At 66.9% G+C, this 18,183-nt stretch overlaps 1 protein-coding gene across 3 annotated transcripts in view; it reads right to left on the bottom strand.

Moving 5' to 3' along the window:
* The window catches only part of PKD1 (polycystin 1, transient receptor potential channel interacting), a 39,280-nt gene that overhangs the window by 14,765 nt on the left and 6,332 nt on the right, over window positions 1-18,183 (bottom strand). For 2 of the 3 annotated variants that reach the window (XM_055409196.2, XM_055409197.2), the window contains exons 2-15: window positions 11,462-11,533; window positions 11,274-11,345; window positions 11,019-11,188; window positions 10,151-10,819; window positions 9,883-10,066; window positions 8,762-8,982; window positions 8,373-8,488; window positions 7,659-7,785; window positions 7,101-7,348; window positions 5,968-6,723; window positions 5,065-5,196; window positions 4,693-4,868; window positions 4,364-4,497; window positions 180-3,793 (exon numbers count right to left, since the gene is read on the bottom strand). In XM_055409196.2, coding sequence (XP_055265171.2) covers window positions 180-3,793; window positions 4,364-4,497; window positions 4,693-4,868; window positions 5,065-5,196; window positions 5,968-6,723; window positions 7,101-7,348; window positions 7,659-7,785; window positions 8,373-8,488; window positions 8,762-8,982; window positions 9,883-10,066; window positions 10,151-10,819; window positions 11,019-11,188; window positions 11,274-11,345; window positions 11,462-11,533 — 6,691 coding nt within the window. The remainder of the gene's footprint in view (window positions 1-179; window positions 3,794-4,363; window positions 4,498-4,692; window positions 4,869-5,064; window positions 5,197-5,967; window positions 6,724-7,100; window positions 7,349-7,658; window positions 7,786-8,372; window positions 8,489-8,761; window positions 8,983-9,882; window positions 10,067-10,150; window positions 10,820-11,018; window positions 11,189-11,273; window positions 11,346-11,461; window positions 11,534-18,183) is intronic. The other variant, XM_055409198.2, reaches the window with a different exon arrangement.

Raw genomic sequence — 18,183 nt, 5'->3', positions numbered from 1 at the left:
GCAGCCCGTAACGGGGGGGGCGATGATGAGACCCCAGAGCCGCTCTGGCCTGCGACGGCAAGACACACTACCCCCCACCGCAGTCCAACCCCCCCCGGCACTTGGACCCCAGGCCTGACTGGCTTGTCACACAGATGCCCCAAGTGGGGCGGGGAGGATGCACGCCCCACGTGGCTGACCTGTGTTGCGGCCACACAGGCCCAGTGGAAGCTGAGTGGTGTCTGGTCGCCATCCTCCAGGTTGGGGTCGTAGGACTTGCTCCCATCCAGCACCAGGTCCTGAGAGTCTGACCACACGCGGGAGGAGCCGCCCTCCACGATAGGCACTAGACGCTCGGGGGCCACCGTCACGTTGGCCTGGATGCTCCGGGCCAGCGGTGTGTCCCCGAACGACACCACGAACACAAAGCAGTAGTGGCCCACGGGCAGCGCAAGCCGCGGCACCACCAGCTGGGGCCGGCTCACGTCCACACCGGGCAGGGCCACCCGGGCCGCGCGCCCAGGTCGCTGGCAGTTGGCGGCGCGATACACCTCCCAACGGTACTCGGTCTGGTAGGTGACGCAGTCCCGCAGGTCCACGTGGGCCTCCAGGTAGTTGCGCTGGGAGCGCCGCATGAGCACCTGCGGGGGCAGGGCCACATCCACCGCGGGCTCCCTGCAGGCCAGCACGTGGACGGTGACTGTGGCCTGCGCCACAAAGAAGCTCACCAGGTTGGAGGCGTTCACCTGCACGCGGTAGTCCCCGGGCTGCAGGTAGGAGTGCGCCGCCCAGGGCACCTCCACGTCCTCCGCCGGGGCCCCATCCCCGAAGTCCCAGTGGTAGGACACGCGCCGGGCACTGGGGCTGGTGGCCGCCTCAAAGTGAGCGGAGCGGTTGGCGAAGCAGCGGGGGCCACGCAGCACCACGTGCTGGATGGCATCCTGCACCTCCACCAGCAGCGTGCAGTTCACACCGCCCAGCTCGTTGAAGGCGCGCACGTGGATCTCCAGCAGCCCCGCAGCCACGGGGGTGTAGGTGACGTCGCGGCCCGACAGGATGACCAGTGAGTCCCCCTGCACCTTCTGCAGCGAGAAGTACCAGGCATAGGCGACGCGGGAGCCGCGCTGCACGCGGGCGCTGAAGTTCCGCTCGGCGCCCGTGGCGATGGCCGGCCCGCAGCAGTCGGGCACCTGCAGCCCACCCACGGCCTCCAGCACCGAGACACGCACCTGGGCCTGCGCCCGGCTCACACGGTTCTCGGCGTGCACGCTCACCGTGTAGTCCCCGACCCGGGGGAAACTGCGGGAGAAGCGGGGCGCGGGCAGCACCTCGAGGCCGCCCCCGCCGACCTGCAGGAGGAAGTGGACGGCCGAGCCAGCAGCCAGCAAGATCTGAAAGTGCACCGGCTGCCCGGGCTCTACTACCTTCCTGCTGGCCCACAGCACCAGGCCCACGACAGGCTCCTGCACCGTGAGGTTGTGCGTGGCCACGACCCAGCTGACCGCGTTGGAGGCATTGAGCTGGGCTGAGACCAGGCCGGCGTCGGGGAGGACCACGGTGATGCGCTGGCCCTGCCTGCTGCCACCCGGCACAGCCCAGTGCCAGCTCACGTCAGTGCCCGCAGCCAGCTGCCCCCAGAAAGGCACCGTGGAACCGGCCACCACGAAGCCGCCATCCAGCTCCCTGGCCTGGATGCTGAGGCCGCTGACGGGCACCTGCACGACCACCTCCACACTGGCATTGGCCGAGCCCAGCTGGTTCTCGGCCACGACTGTGACCAGGCGCAGGCCGGGGTTGGGGAAGCTGAGGGTGGTGGACGGCCCTGGGGTCTCCCAGCGTGGCCCCCCCTCCAGGGACCAGCTGTAAGTGACGCCGCTGCCCCCAGTCAGCTCAGCCCAGAAGGTGACGCATGTGTTGACAGCAGCTGGGTTCGGGGAGGCGGTGACGGCCAGCCACCCCACTGGCTCCACGAAGTCCACCGTGCAGTTGGCCGAGGCACTGCCCAGCATGTTGGTTGCCCGCAACTGGACATAGTATGTGCCAGCCTCAAGTACGGTGAGCGAGAAGGCTTTACCACTGCTGGCCAGGGCGGGGCTGCCGTCGCGCTGAGCAGCCCAGCTGTAGGAGATGTTGGTGCCGTCCCGCGCCGTGGCCTGCAGCTGCAGTGTGCGGTTGGTGGGGAAGCAGCAGCCGCCGCCCACCACCTGCAGCCCCTCGATGTGCTGCAGGACATAGATGAAGATGCTGTCTTGGGCGGCGCCCACCTCGTTCTCGGCCGTGACGATGATGTTGAAGGTGCCCACAGAGCGGAATGTGTAAGAGATGGTGGGGCCCCCAGGGATGGGCGTGCAGCGGTCGCAGAGGACCCAGGAGTAGCGCACGTCACTGCCGGCCTCTAGCGCGGTGCTGAAGCTCACACTGCCATTGAGGGGTACCACTGTGCGGCTAGCGTTCACGCTGAGCCCCCGCACGCGCCGCTGCACCGTCACGTTCAGCCAGGCCTCCCCCCGGCTCACATTGTTCCAGCCGGCCACCCTGACTTGGAAGGAGCCCATGCTGCCGTAGGCATGAGTGACCACGGGGCCCTGCAGCTGCCCGCCGTCCCCCAGCTCCCACAGGTAGCTGGCAGGGTGCCCACGGCCCACGGCAGAGAACAGGTAGGGCTGCTGCAGCTCCAGAGCGTGGGAGCTGTTGACCCTGATGCCCGTGAGCTCCACGGGCTCCTGCACCTCCACCAGTGCCGAGTCGTTGGCGGCCGAGATGTTGTTGGCCACGGTGACCATCACCAGGTAGGAGCCCGCGAGCTGGTAGGTGAACGTGGCCTCGGGGCCCCCGGTGCGGGTGGCGGCATCCTCGGCACCAAAGTCCCAGGTGTAACGGTAGGGGAACGGGGGCCAGGCATGGGCCACCAGGCGGGCCTCGTCCCCGATCCGCACAAACTGCCTCTCGGGCTGCAGGGTGACGTTGCCCAGCTCGGGCTCCACGCAGACGCTGCTGAAGTAGTGTGCTCTGTTCACGCGGCTGGATAGCACCAGTGCCAGCGGGAACGTGCCACTGTGCGTGAAGCTGTGCGTCACGGTCGGGTCCCCTCGGATGCTGATGTTGGGCGAGCCGTCCCCGAAGGTCCAGTCAAAGACATAGTGGGCAGGGTCCCCAGGGACGTGGGCTGTGAGCCGGGCGTGCGGCTGGGAGGCGATGCAGGCCACCGGGTCGATCCACAGCACCTCCAGGACAAAGACATGCACAGGCAGGCTGCGGGCCAGGCGGCCGGCGGGGCTGGACGCGCCCACCGTCACCGTGCAGTTCTGCACCCGCCGGTACACGTGCTCCACCATGGCCTCGGGGCCCGTGAGCACCGTGCCATCCCCCATGTCGAAAGTCCAAGTGACGTTGTCGCCGGAGTCCAGGGCAGCGCTGACCACCACAGGTGCACCCTGCTCCACTGCGGGGCTCAGGTTCACCGTCAGGCCACGGAGCTCCTCGAAGACGCGGACACTGATGCCCGCCACCGTGTGGCTCACTGTGTTGTTGACCTCCAGGAGAACATGGTATGTGCCCCTAGAGGCGAACGTGTGGTTGACCTCTGGGTGGGGCTGGGTGACAGCTGGGGAGCCGTCCCCGAAGTCCCACGTGTAGAGGACACCGCCCGGTGACGGAATCGGGTGTGGGAAGAAGGTGACAGGCCAGCCAGCCACCAGGACCTGGCTGCCCACGGCTACGGCCATGGCCGGCAGGGCGGCACGCACGCTGACAGGCACCTGCTGCGTCAGGTTCTCGAAGGTGGTGGACACGAGCAGGGTCAGGTTGTATTCACCTGGAGGATAGGTCCCGAGCGGGGATGTGGCCGAGCCAGCGCTGCAACCCTGCTCGCAAACCACCCCCCTGCTGCCCTGCCCAACCCCAGGCTGTGGGCGGGGCCATGGGGCAAACAGGGCCCAAGGCAGAGTGTGAACACGGATGGCCCTGGGCCCCCGTGCTCTCCACACAGGGCGAGGCAAAGAGAGGTGAAGGGCGACTCAGGTGCAAACGCCCTTGGGTGATGGGCAGGTGCAGGGCCAGGATCACAGGGCTGTTTATACTTCCGTGTGAGGCTTGTAGGACTTCAGAAGCATCTTACAAGGATCTCCCCTTCTCCCCCAGAAAAGGCTCAGGGGAGGGGGCGGGAGGGACGGAAAGGGTCTGCTTCTGGCCGGCAGACTCGCATCGCGGGTCTCTGAGGCCCAATCCCCCCTCACCTCCCCTCTTCACGCTAGTGGGGGCCCCAGGCCATCAGCCTCAGCTGCATCCTGGAGGCAGGACCCAGGAACCACCCCCCAGGGAGGTGCTGTCCCAGGGCAGCGCGTGCCTGGGCTGCAGGCCATGAGGGCGGGAGGCCTGCCCTCACCTGGGACGGTGTAGCAGTGTGAGGTGTTGTGCTCCACCAGCACCTGGGCCACCGTGGGGTCTGGGACCTCGAAGGACTCGTTGTACGGAGGCTTGAACTGGCCGAGCGCCTGCTCCCCGTCCCCGAACATCCACCTGCCGGGTCATGGAGCAGGCGGTGAGCAGCCTGGGGAGGGCCCGCTGTGCCCCTGCAGTGGCCCTGCAGCGCCCGCTGGCCCGGCTGCAGCCCCTTTCCTGGGAACCACCGCCCTGCTGCAGCCCCTCTGAAGGGCCCGTGTCCCCAGCACGTCCCAGCAGGGAGGTGGGGACTGGGGGAGATGCCGCACTCACAGGAAGGCCACCTCCACGGCTGAGTCCACCAGCACGTGGGCAGCCAGCGCCAGCATGGCATTGGGGGCCAGCACAGGCGGCACCGCGGACAGCCATAGGCCCTGCATCCGGTGCATCGGCTCCACGGTCACGTTGAAGTGTGCGCTGACGCTGCTCACATGGTTGGAGGCCGTCAGCTGTGGACACAGGCAGCAGTGAGCAGGCTGCCTGCCAGCTGCGAGGCGGTGTGGACAGAACCCCCCCAAGCTCCACACTCACCCACCGCCGCCACAGGGTCCTCGGGAGCAGAGTGGAGCAGAAAACAAAGGTGAGCCGCACACAGTCCTGCCCTGCCCCGCCCCACCCACCCCTGTGCCCAAGACCCCTGCCCACCGAGAGCTTGAAGACGGCTGCGCTCTGGTAGATGACGTTGAAGACCACATTGTGGAAGGTCAGGGACTGTTTGTCGTCGATGGTCCAGCGGAACACCACGTCTGAGCCAGCCTCCACCACAGGACTGTACCTCTGCAGAAGGGCACCATGTGAGCTGGCCATGACCTGCCCCAGGCCAGGGTCCCTGGGGGATGGATGCTGCCCCCAGCCCAGGTCCACCTGCCTGGACAAGGCTGTCTGTGGGCTTCCCCTTTGGCCACGGAGGTCACACCATGCAGGGCTGAGCCCAGGCCTGGCCACACACCGACCTCTCTGTACCTCAGAGGCCCAGTGCCCATGACCAGAGGCCAACCCACCACGGCCTACGCCCCCATCCCGGGCTCCCACTCGGGAGGCACGTGTTCCCCACGGGCCTCGTGGTTCTGGACGCTCCCCTGTGTCACCCAACAGACAGGTGTAAGCAGGGAAGATGGGACACAACTGCACAACGGCCCGTGTGCGAGACGGGCACCCAGAGGACAGGCGCGGCCCCTCCTGCAGCGGCCCTGACAGTGACCAGGTGGCAGTGGGCCCCAGCCTTAGAAAGGGCGCACTTCACCTGCTGAGACCCCAGGAGGGGTCTCAAAACACACCCAGGAACAGGGCGATCAGAGGCAGGTGAAAAGCTCAACAGCAGGCTCAGGAAATGTGGGAGAAAGAAGCATTTTCAGAACAACTGTTCCGGAAGTGACTCTCCCGTCACTCGGGGATTGACGAGCCATCTGTGCGCAGGGCCACCCACAGGAGCCTGCCCAGAACCCGACACTGGGCCCAGTGTCCCAGCAGCCAGGCACGCTCCGGGCTGGGGACAGGCGGTCCTCTGGGGGGAGCTGCATCTCGGGTGGGGGCGGGGACCCCACTCACCACCAGGACGCCCTGCAGCACGCGGGCCTCAGGGCTGGGCATGGCGCGGAGCCCCCGGATGGGCTCCTCCGCTGTCACTAGCAGGCTGAGGTTGGCCTGGCCGGCCCCATTCTCCACCACCACCTCCACTTCATGTTCGCCCTCGCGGAGCCCGGGCAGTGTCAGCACCGAGAACAGGCTGCCGTTGGCCTCCTGGGCACAGTCGGGTGCCACAGCAACCACAGCGGCTGGGCAGGTAGCCTCGAAGGGTGCACTGGTATTGCCCCCAGGCCAGTGGGCCTTGGCAGTGGCATTGGCACCCGAGTCCACCCGCAGCACCAGGGCCGAGCCACTGGTGGGCACGTAGAGGCGGCCGTCCTGGGGAGCTGGGTAGATGGCTCGAAGCCCAGCCACTGGGGAGAGGACGTCGAAGCTGCAGGTCAGGTTGTGCCTGGACACGCCGTTGCCCACTGTGGCCCTGACCTCGTAGCGCCCCGGCCGCCGCAGCCCTGGGTTGGGGCCCAGGCCCAGCAGAGGGGTGAGCCGCTCCGTGGCGGCCAGCAACTGCAGAGCGCAGGCAGGACCGGCTGGGGCCGCCTCCAGCTGGGCAGGCAGGCGGGAGAGCCAGGCCGAGGAATTGGCAGAGAAGTACGGAGCCTCAGAGCCCGCGGAGCCGAGCGCCGGGGGACAGCGCAGGAGGGCGCCCGGCTCCGCGTCGTGCTGCAAGCTGATGAGGTCGCCAGGGAGCAGGATGACATCCTGGCCATGGAAGGGGACCTGCGGGAGAGGCGGTGGGGCTGGGTCGCGTCAACACAGGTGGGGACACTGAGTCACTCCCCATGGGTGCTTCCGCCTTCCTCGGTCACTCAGGGCACCCGGCTTCCTAGGGCCCTCCAAGGAGCTCAGGGCAGGAAGGATGGGACACAGGGCAGAGAGGACGCAGGAGGGGTGGGCTGCCTAGACAGGGGCGGGGGCTCTGCCAGACACGGGCCAGCCATGCCCAGAGGGCAAGCGCAGAGGCCCTGGGGTGGGGGCAGCAGCAGGCTGCAGGGGACTGGACGGCTTGGCCAAAGGGTCTGCATTTGGTCTGTGTGATGGGAAGCCGGGGCCTCGGGGCTGGAGGGAGGCAGGAAGCAGGGGCCAGAGGCACACACCGAGTACTGGGCGGGAGGGCCTGCAGGCACAGAGAAGAGGAACTCTTTCCACAGCACGTAGGAGACCCCAGGGAGGCCCGGCCCTGGTGCCGATCCATTGGCGCAGGCCCCAGGGTGGCAGGGGGTGTTCAGAGGCAGGCAGACGTTGGCTCGGGGGCACAGGGGCCCTTCTGGTGTGCACGCAGGAGCCAGCTCAGTCCTGTTTTCCAGGGACCTACCCTGGGGCTCGCTGCTGTTTTCCAGGGCCCCTACAAGGAAAGGTGGGGTGTCGGAGGCCCCAGTGTGCTTACAGACCACAGGGACAGCCGCTAGGAGACGAGGTCCTGTCGGGCATTGTCCCCGGCCCCCAGTGCCACTCCTCTCCCCCTCCGACCCCGGCCCCAACAAGCTTCCCTTCAGAGCCATCCTTGGCATGCACGGCATGAACTGGCATCTCCTGGCCCCGCTCTGTCCACCCTGAGGCTGGAGACCAGCCCAGTGGGCAACAGACTGATAGGACGCAACAGAGCAGAGAGGCACTCAAGCCCCCCGAGTCCCGCTGCCAGGATGGGGTCTCACCTGCTCCGCGCCCCGCCCGGTACACCTGCAGCCGCAGTTGGGCGGGCCGGCCCAGCTGCTGTGTCCCGAACTCGGCAGCGGTGAGGAAGGCTTTGCGGCTCGGGCTCAGGCCAGGAAACACCATCACCTGGCAGGGCAGGGGGCCGCTCAGCTCCGCAGGCCCTGGCCCTCAGCCTGGCCCCACCCTGACACCCGAACACCTGCCAGTCAGAGCGGAGGAGCCTCCCAGGGGCCTCGTCTCACACAACAGGAGACCACATTGCTCAGGAGAAAAACATCAGGTCAAAACCATCTCTGAGCAATAGGAATCCCACATTCATTTGTAAAACATCCCCCCAAACGGAGAGAGAAGGCTCAGGAGATTTGGGGCTCTCCTGGGTGCCAGCCAGGGTGCATCTTCTAAATTTTCCCCACTGGACACAGGATGTTAATAAGGCCCACAAAAAGGTTTATTGGGGTTTTTGTGGAGGGCCTGTCTTGCTTTTCAAACTGTTTATCAGGGACCTTTATGGCCGTGCTGGGTCTCCGCTGCGCACGTGGGATCAATCCTCCTTGCGGCCTGTGGGATCTAGTTCCCCTACCAGGGATCAAACCTGGTCCCGTGCACTGGGAGTGTGCAGTGCCAGCCACTGGACCTCCAGGGCAGTCCCAGTCTTCTTGCTTTTTAAGGGGACCCGGGGCAGCCAGAGCAAGAAGTCTGAAGGGCCCGCCTACCTCGACGGGCTCCTGGGGGGCCAGGAGGGTCTCCTGCTGTTCAAGTGGGCTCAAAGGCCCCTGCAGGGCCCCACTGGGCGCTCCCACGAGGAAGTTCTCTGCGTCCCACACGGGGCCTGGCGTGCAAGTGTGCAATGAGATGCTGGGCCCAGGCAGGAGGAGAGTGTTGGGGGCCCAGGGGTTGAGGGACCTGGGACTGAGTCGCCTGGCAGCAGGCCCTGGCTCGCTGCACCGGCTGTGGGCCCACTCCAGGACAGGGGACACTCAGCAAACATGTGACCAACACTGAACCGGCGTTAGGAGCAGCTGTGCTGGCCAGGTGGGTGGATTCCTGGGTTCCTGGCCAGGGCAGCAGGTGCTCCCACCCACCCACCCCGGGCCCCGCGCACCTCCGGGCCGCAGCTCACAGACGTAGCTGTGCGGCGCTGAGCACAAGTCCGTGTTGCACTGCCCGGCGGGCCCCAGGCGCACGCAGCGCTCGGCCGTGGCGGGGTGTGGCTCCCCGGGCAGCCAGTTCTGGCAGCTCTCCAGACTGAAAGCGCCGCCCTGGGGCGCAGGACCCACTGCCGCTCCCTCCACGGCCGAGAAGCCGATCCACACGTCCAGGCTCCTGTGGCAGACAGCAAAGGGCCGGCGCTCGGGGGCTCCCCAGGGACTGGTACCCACCTCACAGCAGCCCATCAGGGGCTCCGCCGCCTCTACCCCCACTTCCAGATGGGGACACTGAGGCTCAGAGACCAAACCTGGCAAGTGGGGCGCAGGCCAGCACCCGCCCAGCCCCATCCCACAGGGCCGGGGTCCAGCTGAGACCTGCACGGGGCTCCGCCTCACTCTGGCCCGGCCACAGGACCCATGTGCGTCCTGAGGAGAGGCGCCAGGGGAAGCCTGTGGGCACCAAGACACCCACACACCGGCCCCCAAACGGGCCACCCCCACAGCTCTGCAGGCAGAGACCCTCCTGGAGGCAGGGCGTGGGGCAGGCAGCAGGGTCAGAGCCGGGCACTGGGGCTGCGTTACTACCCTGGGACCCCAGGACCCGGAGCAAGGGTTATGACTGCTCTGAGCCTCGATCTCCCCTCTGGTCACAGGACGTTCAGGGGGACCCACAGTCCGTCAGCCCCTTCCCACAGGGACCCAGGGGAGCAGGGGGCCAGCCTCCACCCCATCCCACCCCTGGCCACGGCAGGCTCTGAGGGCCACCCCTGGTGACCGCTGCTGAGCAGAGTCCCCCGCCCAAGAGGCTCCTGGGGTGTGGGCGGCACTGACCATTGACCGCCCAGCAAGGTCACACCGGACCTGCCCCGCCCTCTGCAGGAGGGGCCCGGCTCAGGCAGACGGGGAGAACACAGGGCCAGGTGGGGGCAACTCCCACAGCGGTCACCCCTGCGGCCACAGCTGCGTCAGGAGAGCCGACAGGAGCGGCTGCTCACAGGCACAACGCGGCTGTTGGTTGGAGCCTGCCGGCAGGCCAGACACAACCCCTGGAGACGCCCTGCACCCGGGCAGGCACCTGGTGACACGGGAGACCAGGAAGTGCTGCACAGCAGGGCTGTCCACCATGGCCAGGGCGGCCCCGGCCCAGGCCCGGCACTGCTCCTGCGCCTGCGCCCAGGACGCCTTCTCTGCCTGCAGGCGGTAGCAGTGCCCGTTGCCGGGGAAGATCTCCGTGTCCGAGGAGCAGAGCGGGTGCACCACTGAGGGCAGAGGGCAGAGACGGGCGTCGGCGTGTGCCTGGCCCGGGTGGTCCACCCACCCGACGCAGCGGGGGCGGGCCCCACCTTGGGCTGGCTCCTCGCCCAGGGCCACGATGCTGTAGGCGGCCTCCAGGCCTGAGCCGCCGCGGTTCCGGACGCCGAGCTGCAGGGTCTCGTGGCTGTACACCGAGGCCACACAGACGAGCTCCAGGGCGGTGGGGGCCGACTCCACCCGCACCTCCGCCCCCAGCCGGGCAGAGCCCGCCCCCAGGGCCAGCATGGCCGTCACGGCGTAGCGGCCAGGCAGCACATAGCGGTGAGTGGCGTCCGGGCCCACGACATCCACCTCCGGGGAGCCGTCGCCGAAGTCCCAGTGCGTGGAGCTGACTGGCAGCGAGGCAGTGATGTGGAAGGCTGCGGGCTGGCCAGAGGCCAGGGGTCCTCGGGGCCCCAGCAGGGTGGCCCCTGGGGAGGCAGGGAAGACATGCTGGAGGAGGCTAGGCCCCCGGCAGGCGGGGGCAGGGGGCAGGGAGGGGCCAGAGCAGGAGGGCAGGCAGGCGGAGGAGTTGGGGGGCCGGGCTGCCCCGCACAGGCACCGGCCCTGCTCTGAGAGGGCCGCGAGGGCCTGGCCAGCCGCGAAGCAGAGGGCGCCGCAGGCCTCAGGGGCCAGCGGGCCCTCGGGGGCGGCCGAGAAGGCCACCAGCGCCACGGCGCCTGAGCTGTCATCAGGGACACAGGCGACATACTCCTCACCTGCAAGGGCGGGCAGGCTGGTCTCGCGGGTGCGCCCCCTCACCCCGCCCCATCCCAGATCACATCAGGTCCGAGCCTGCGCACACCGTCCCCCAGGCCAGAGGGCCCTCCCGACCCCTCCCCAGTCAGTAACTCCCCCTACCCGAGAGGGCCTGCAGGGGTCCCGCCTGGCCACTCAGCCACACCACCGGGCACTTACCACAGGCTCCGTCCAGCAGCGCTCTGCTGAGCAGCAGCTGGCCAGCCAGGGGGCTGGGCCCAGCGCACGTGGCCGCCTCAGGCCGCACCACGTGGACCCGCTGCCCCTCCACCCAGCGCGGCAGCCAGGCCAGACCACAGTCACACTCGAGCGGGTTCCCACCCAGGTTTCTGCAGGGGACGGGGCAGGCTCAGCAGGCAGTGTGGGGGCCCCCGGGCCCAGCTGCCCACAGCCACCAAAACCATCGACACTTACATTTCACTTAAATTAAATAAATTAGCAAATATTCCTTCTTCTAATGTAGAAATCTTGTTGTTGCTTATGTCCCTGTAAGAAAGGAGGGGTTCAATATGGTTTGACATAAGCCCACAGAACCACCACAGGGACAGGCCGCCACCCGCCTGCAGCGTGGAAGCCTGCAGCTGCCCCTGGGGGACACTCACAGCTCCGTTAACGCTGAGAGGTTCGCCAGGAGCCCAATGTCCAGCACCCGGAGCAGGTTGTGGGAGACGTCCCTGTAGAGCACAGCAGATAAGAGGTCAGCACAGGGCGGCCCAGATGCCCTCTGCCCACGGCCGCCCATCCAGAGCTCCGTTTGCCCAGTTCAGTACTGCTGCCCATCTGGGAAACCCAAGGAAGGAGGAGCTGGCCCCAGTGCTGTGTCTACACCCTCCCCTGCCCCTCCTGCCCAGCAGGGTCAGGTGCATCGTGGGGGGCAGGCTTCACCCCTCCACACAGGGTTCAGAAAACACGAGGCAGCCCAGGGGTCTCCAGGGCCGGGCACCCAGATGCAGCCGGGGAGTCGGGGGGTGTCCTGAGACGCAGTGGGGCACAGACCAGACCAAGGGGGAGGGACCCTGGTGGAGGACCCCGCAGCACAGCAACAGTGACAGCCCGTGTTAACCCTGCAGGGTCGGGGCACCGCGTAGAGCTGGATTCCCATAAACCCAGGCACTCAAGGTCAACAGAACCGTGTCAGAGAACCAGCCCCAGCGCAAGCACAGGAGAAGGATCAGGTTCTCAAAGCAGAAGCTATGAGCAGAAGGAAAATCTCAAAAGCCAGAAGATACAACTGCGTAAAAACACGCAAAATCCATACAAGACATTGGAAAACAAACTACCAGCCGGGAAAAGCGCTAGCAATGAAGACCACAGATTGCTGTCGTTCGGCCACTAGCTCGTGTCTGACTTGGCGAGCCCATGGGCTGTGCACGCCAGGCCTCCCTGTCCATCACCATCTCTAGGAGCTTGCTCAAACCCATGTCCGCTGAGTCTGATGCCATAAAGGCTCATAATACTCTTTCCATATATGCTGTTACCGAACCATAAAGAAAGCAAGCTACTCCAGGAAAGGAAAATAAAGGCCAGAAATGAGAATAGGACAAGAAATACAAACATCACAGATGTACAGGAAAACGCCCAGGCTCGTAACCACTGGAAAAACACCAAGAAAACAGCACAACAGCCCTTCGACCTGCCACCACCCGCAGCGCTGGCAACGTGGTGACACCAGTGACGACGTGGCCCCAGCCCCTCGCGAGCCCTTCCGGGGACACTCTCCAGCCACCGATGCCACCGCCCCTCCCGGCCTGGAGGTGGAGGCCGATTGCCCCATGGGTCCAGCTCCTGGGATGGGGATGCCGGACCAGCCTGACTCAGTGGACACCAGTCTCCACACTGGCGCGGCCTGGGCCTCCCACCCTCTGAGCCTCTGCGTGTCAGGGTGTCACACTGGCCCTCTGATGGCCCAGAATGCCGCTTGCCAGCCCGGCCCTCCCAGTGATGACCACCAGTCACACAGGCCACGGGCCCGCCAGTGCCTCCACCAGGCCTGTCTGTCTCCAGGTCCCGCCAGCCCAGTGCCCCCAGCCACAGCCCAGTCCAGACCACCATCCCAGGTGCCCCCCCAGCCCTGCTATCCCAGCTCCCGCGGCAGCTGGGGGGTATCCCGATCGCAGCTCCATCTCCCCACCCAGCCCACGCACAGCAAAGCTTAGTCAGAACTGGCTGGCATGAAGACAAGGCCCTCCTGGTAGTCGAGGCCGAGTGCAGCCTGCACCCAAGCGCACGCCTTGGGCGGTGCTGGGGTACCTAGGGCCATTCCTCACTCCCTGCTCACAACGTCCAGGAATGAGGCTCAGGAAGTGACCCCCACCCCGGTCCCTGACCGCTGCTCCTTCTGGAGCCTGGCTGTCCACGCAGGGCCTCGCGGCCACCTCTGCCCAGAGACTGGCTGTGCACCAAGGGCTGGGGGCCAGGTCTCAGTCGGGCTGCCCACATGATCCTGGCTCCCAACATGGCCTGGGGGACTTATGACCTCATGTCACCAGCTGGCCTGCAGGTGACCGATGAAGGTAGCTCCCGTCCCCCTCGGCCCCCATCAAGGGGGTAAGGGAAGGTGGACTGGACGCACTCTGCTAACTCCTGGGACCCAGGTCTCGCCCTCAGCATCGTGGGCAGCCATTGGGAGACTGGGAGCTGAGCAGACGGCACGTGGACATGATGTGCTCTGCTGACGCTGGCTGCAGCCTGCCTGGGAGGGGGGCGCAGGCCCCAGGGAGGGGGCCACAGCAGCAGATTGGCAGGACCGAAGTCTCCACTGAATCAGGGGCGTCAAGAGGGGCTGTGAGCAGAGAGCCTCAGGCACCGTCAAGAGGGCTGCATAACCCGGGGCTGGGTCTTCCGGGCAGCGGGACCCCTGAACCTGGACGGGGGTCCCTGGGCTCAGGGCTCAGGCTCCTGCTGGGATCGGATGGGGCGGAGGCATCAGCCCGGAGGTCTAGCAGCCCCACTGCGGTTCTGCTGATGGCCTGACCGCGCAGGACAGGGGGACGCTGGACTTGGCAAAGATTCTGTCCTGGCGATGGGCTCAAATGGCAGCATAGGCCACCCAGGAAAGCCACATGGCCGCACACCCTCCTGGAGACGCGACGGGAGCTGGCGGTGGAGAGACGCGGGGTGAGGCGCTGCAATGCATGTGTGGCCCGGCTGCAGCCACCCGGGCCTGAAGGAGCCCCCGGCCTGCCCACCACCACGTTAAGCTGCTGAAGTTTGCGCCAAGCCTCCAGCCTGCTGCTGAGAAGTGAGCTGGACGCCACTGCATGGTCACTGAACCCTGGATTCTTAATGGCTGGTGAAGATTCCACAGGCAGATTCTGAGTTTATCCTGTTGATCTGTCCCACAAAGCTACCGGGAGGAGTCCTGACACCCAGAGGATCGCCAGAGTACGCCGGGCTCTCACCGGACGGCCTGGGGAAGCCTCCCCAGCACCGCTGACACTGCTGCTGGAAGCAGTGTCCATTATGAACGGCTGGTTACAGTCACATCTACTTTAAAAAACGGAGACACAGTGCCTCCCCCACCACTGCACACAAGCCCACACAAGGCCATTCCCGGGCTGGGAAGGGACAGGCCAGGAGACCAGCAGACACGGCCAGACTCCACCCGACGTCAAGTTCAGCGCCCTCGAGTTGGGGAGGGCAGGCCACGAGAAACTTCAGTTAGACCCACGCAGGGGCTGAAGGGGGCACAGCTGTGGAGCCTGAGGCTCCGGGGTGAGGCTGAGGAGCCTCAGCCCTGGGCCGTCGGAGGACCCGGGGTGGGCCTGGGGGATGGTGGGGATCGAGGGGGCAAGGGGCCTGAGGCCCCCACCAGGGGCGCCAGGGACGGCGTCCCAACCAGGGCCTCAGGCGGAAAAGAAAGAAGGACAAGCCCTGCAGTGTTTTTCCACATCCCGTTTTCTGGAAAATCCATCATTAGTGGCAGCTCCTGGGAGCCATCTGTGGTTGGCTCCGGATCACCGTGGTGCCAGAACACCAGGGCAGGAGGGGGGCAGGGCGACCCTGGCATCCCCGCCATTCTGCCAGCACCACCCCCAGGACGCTGCCCTGGCCCCACTGACCCACGGCCCAGCTCAGTCCTCCACCCAGTCCTGCCCAGCTGCCCACCAGGAGGCTTCCGACAGCCCCGCCTGAGGGGCGCGGCCACATGCTCCCCGCCCCAGGGAGCCCCTCGCCCAGGACTCCCCTGGGCCTGCCCAGGGCCCAGATGCAGAAAAAGACCCTGCAGCCTGAAGGCAGGCCCAGGACAGAGCTGGGCACAGAGCTGCCTGGGAGCGTGCGGAAGGGTAATGGGGAGAGCTGGGGGAGACACGGCGCTGGGCAGAGAGGACCCTGGAGGCGGACTCTGCTGGAGTCTCACAGCCCTGAACAGCCACCTCTCCACAGCTCCGTCTGCTTTTGTCGTCACCATTCTCGGGGAATGCCAAGGCTGCCGAGGGCCAGCCCCATCCGGCTCTAGCCCCTCAGGTTTCCTCTGCGCCCTGCCCCCACTAGGGTTCCCCGTCTTACCAAGTCTGAGATGGGGAACATGGCCAGCCCAGGGAGCCACCCACAGGAGCCCAGCAGGGCGGCTGTCCCCACGGGGAGAAGAGCTCGCACCCGAGAAGGGCTGGGCCACACAAGTCAACCCTCTGGGTCATCTGGACCTCCAAGGCCCAGGCCAGCAACTTCCGGGGACCCCAAGGTGGGAGGGGAGAAGGGGACCTGCGGCCCACACACCCACACCAGCACAAGACACGTCAACTCCCTGGGCACCAGGGACCAGGCTGCAAGGCTGGCCCCCGACTGCCCACAGCCCTGGACTGAGGCGGGGGTGTCCTCACACATGGCCCTCGCTCTGTTCCCTCTCTTTATCTGCTTATGTATTTATCAGGTTGCATCAGGCTCAGCTGCCCCATGGCACATGGGATCTCAGCTCCCCGACCGGGGATCAAACCTGCGTCCCCTGCACTGGAAAGAGGCTTCTTAACCACCACACCGTTCCCTCTCCTGACCCGGGACAGGCAGGGGGGTTGGGGAGGAAGACCCCTATTCGACCCCCAGGCCCCAGACTTCCCCTCATCCCCCCAGCGCCCAGCAGTCACTGGAGAGCCCCGTCTGCCCCGCCTCCCACCCTGGGGCAGGCCCAACTCCCCCTCTCCCGAGTCAGACACCCAGCCTCCCGGGGGAGTGTGTCCTTCCCAACCCGATCTCTCCTGCTGCAGCAGAAGCTCGGAGTTGGGGAATCCCTGCTTCCACCAGCTGGAGGGGTCCAGGGGAAGGCACCGAGCCCCCCCACCCTATGGATGCTGGTGACTCCGTCTACCCCCTACCCGGGGCCCAGCCCCTGCCTCCAGCCCCAGGCCTTGCAGAGGGGAAAGGATGTCTCAGGGCCCAGAGGCGAGATGGGGCAGGCCATGGGGCAACGCTGAGAGGGAAGAGGTGCCCAAGGCAGAGCCCAAATACAGGGTCCTTCTTGAGCCTAGGTGGCTCCCAGGGCGTCATCTCCTGGAGCTGGGGACGTGGAGGGACCCGCCCTGCCACCCCCGGCAGCCTCAGTTTCCCCATCTGCCCAGGTGGGGGGTGCGGGGGCGGGTGCCCACTCCCCAGTCCAGATGCCCAGCGGGGTCTGGGGGCCAGTCAGAGTCCCCAAGGAAACATCTGCACATTCCAGACGTGTGTGGTCAGCAGTGGAGGCGGGCGCCAGGCCCCAGCCCACGCCCACACCCCACCCCACAGCGCTGGCCGCCACGCTGGAAACAGGGCTGGGGGGCAGGCTCTGGAGGGGCCGCCTTCACGCTACGTAACCGTGTGGCGGGCCAGCGGCCGCCTCCCCTGGCGGGACGGGACAGGACGCCCCTGCCCCCGCCGCCCCGTCCTCTCCGCGGCGGCCCCAGGACTCTGGGGAAACAGGGACTGCCACCACATCCCCTCAGGGGCCAGATCCAGGTGGAAGGGGCAAGAGGCCGCAGGCCGGCCCCGGGCCCCCGGGCCCCCGCAGGCCGGTCCAGACCCGGCACCCCCACTTGACACGGCAGTAACAGCTCCCTTTGGCAATGGGACAGGGTGGGTCAGTCTGAGTCTGGTAACCTCGCTCTGTCTTCATGCACTTCTATTTATGGTGAGCGAGGCTGGCTTCCAGGGCCGGAAATGATGTTTAAATTAATGAATTCAAGTTTTGGGGAGAGAGCTGGTCTGAAGAGAAACACGCAGAGAGGGCGAGAGGCAGACGAGGGGCCCGGGGGCCTGGCTGCAGCCGCCCGCCCCCATCCGGCTCCTGACGGGGTCTGGGGACCAGTGAGGGGGGGTCCGGGCCTCTAACAGGGGAGAGGCCCGTGGGAGCCCCTGGCGCCCGTCTCGGGCAAGAAATAGGAGGGGCCTCATCTCCAGGGCGTGTGGAGGGGCTCCCCACAGGGCGTGGCCAGCCCACAGCTCAGCTGTCAGCGGGACGAGGCACAGGCGTCCGGTGCAGGGCTGCCCTGCCCGGGAAGCCCCTGGACCCACAGGCCGTGGCAGGGGAGGGAGCCTGAGGAGAGGCCTTCCCAGGGCAGCCCACCCAGAGGAGGCCTCCATCAGGGTGCTAACCAGGCCAGGATAGGCGAGGGGCCGAGGAAGAGGAGCCCCCTCAGCTGGGGACTGAGGGCCACGCTTCGGTCCCTGCCGTCACCCACATGGCCTCCCGCGTTCTGGGGGCAGGCACATCGACCCAGGCGGCGGGCAGTCCTGTCGCCCAGGGGGCTCCAGGGCTCGGCCTGCGGGAACGGGGTCTGCGAGCCTGGCCTGGGGCACGGGCAAGGCTGGCCTCCACCACAGGGCACAGCCCTTTCCAGGGTGGCCCTGCAGGACCCCAGGGTGGGCTCCAGGGCCCAGGGGCTCAGAACTGGGGACACATTCCTCCCAGCCCAGGCCCGTGGGTGCCTCAAGGGGAGAAGGCCCCCAAATGCAGCCCCCCTACCCGGCCTGGGCACGGCCGGGCCCCTCAGCACAGGTGGCTGCCAAGCCATGAGGAACAAGCTGTTCTGGGAAGAAAGGACGTGCATGAGCCGCATTTTCCAGTGAGATTGCCGGCACCCGGCCCGCCAGTCAGCCCAGCACTGGGCCCGGGGCTGCCGCCTCCCCAGACGGCAATGCAGGAGCGGGCTGTTTTCACCCCAGCGCTCAGGGGGCTGGGCCCGGCTGGGTTCCCGCTGCGGTGCTGGAACAGCAGAATGTTCTGGAAAGGAAAATGCGCATCTCGTCCAAAATGGCTTCCTCACTTGAAGCCAAACCCCAGGCAGGGTCCCCCTCGGGAGCCGGGGTCCCCACACGCCCACCCGCAGGCAGCACAGCCACTGGCCAGCTGTCG

This window comes from Moschus berezovskii, chromosome 27, assembly GCF_049115385.1.
Source record: "Moschus berezovskii isolate FMDL1 chromosome 27, NW_MosBer_1.0, whole genome shotgun sequence".
In the NCBI taxonomy this organism is placed as follows: Eukaryota; Metazoa; Chordata; class Mammalia; order Artiodactyla; family Moschidae; genus Moschus; species Moschus berezovskii.
Note: the sequence above shows the minus strand (reverse complement) of the source record. Positions and strands in the feature narration are given on the sequence as shown.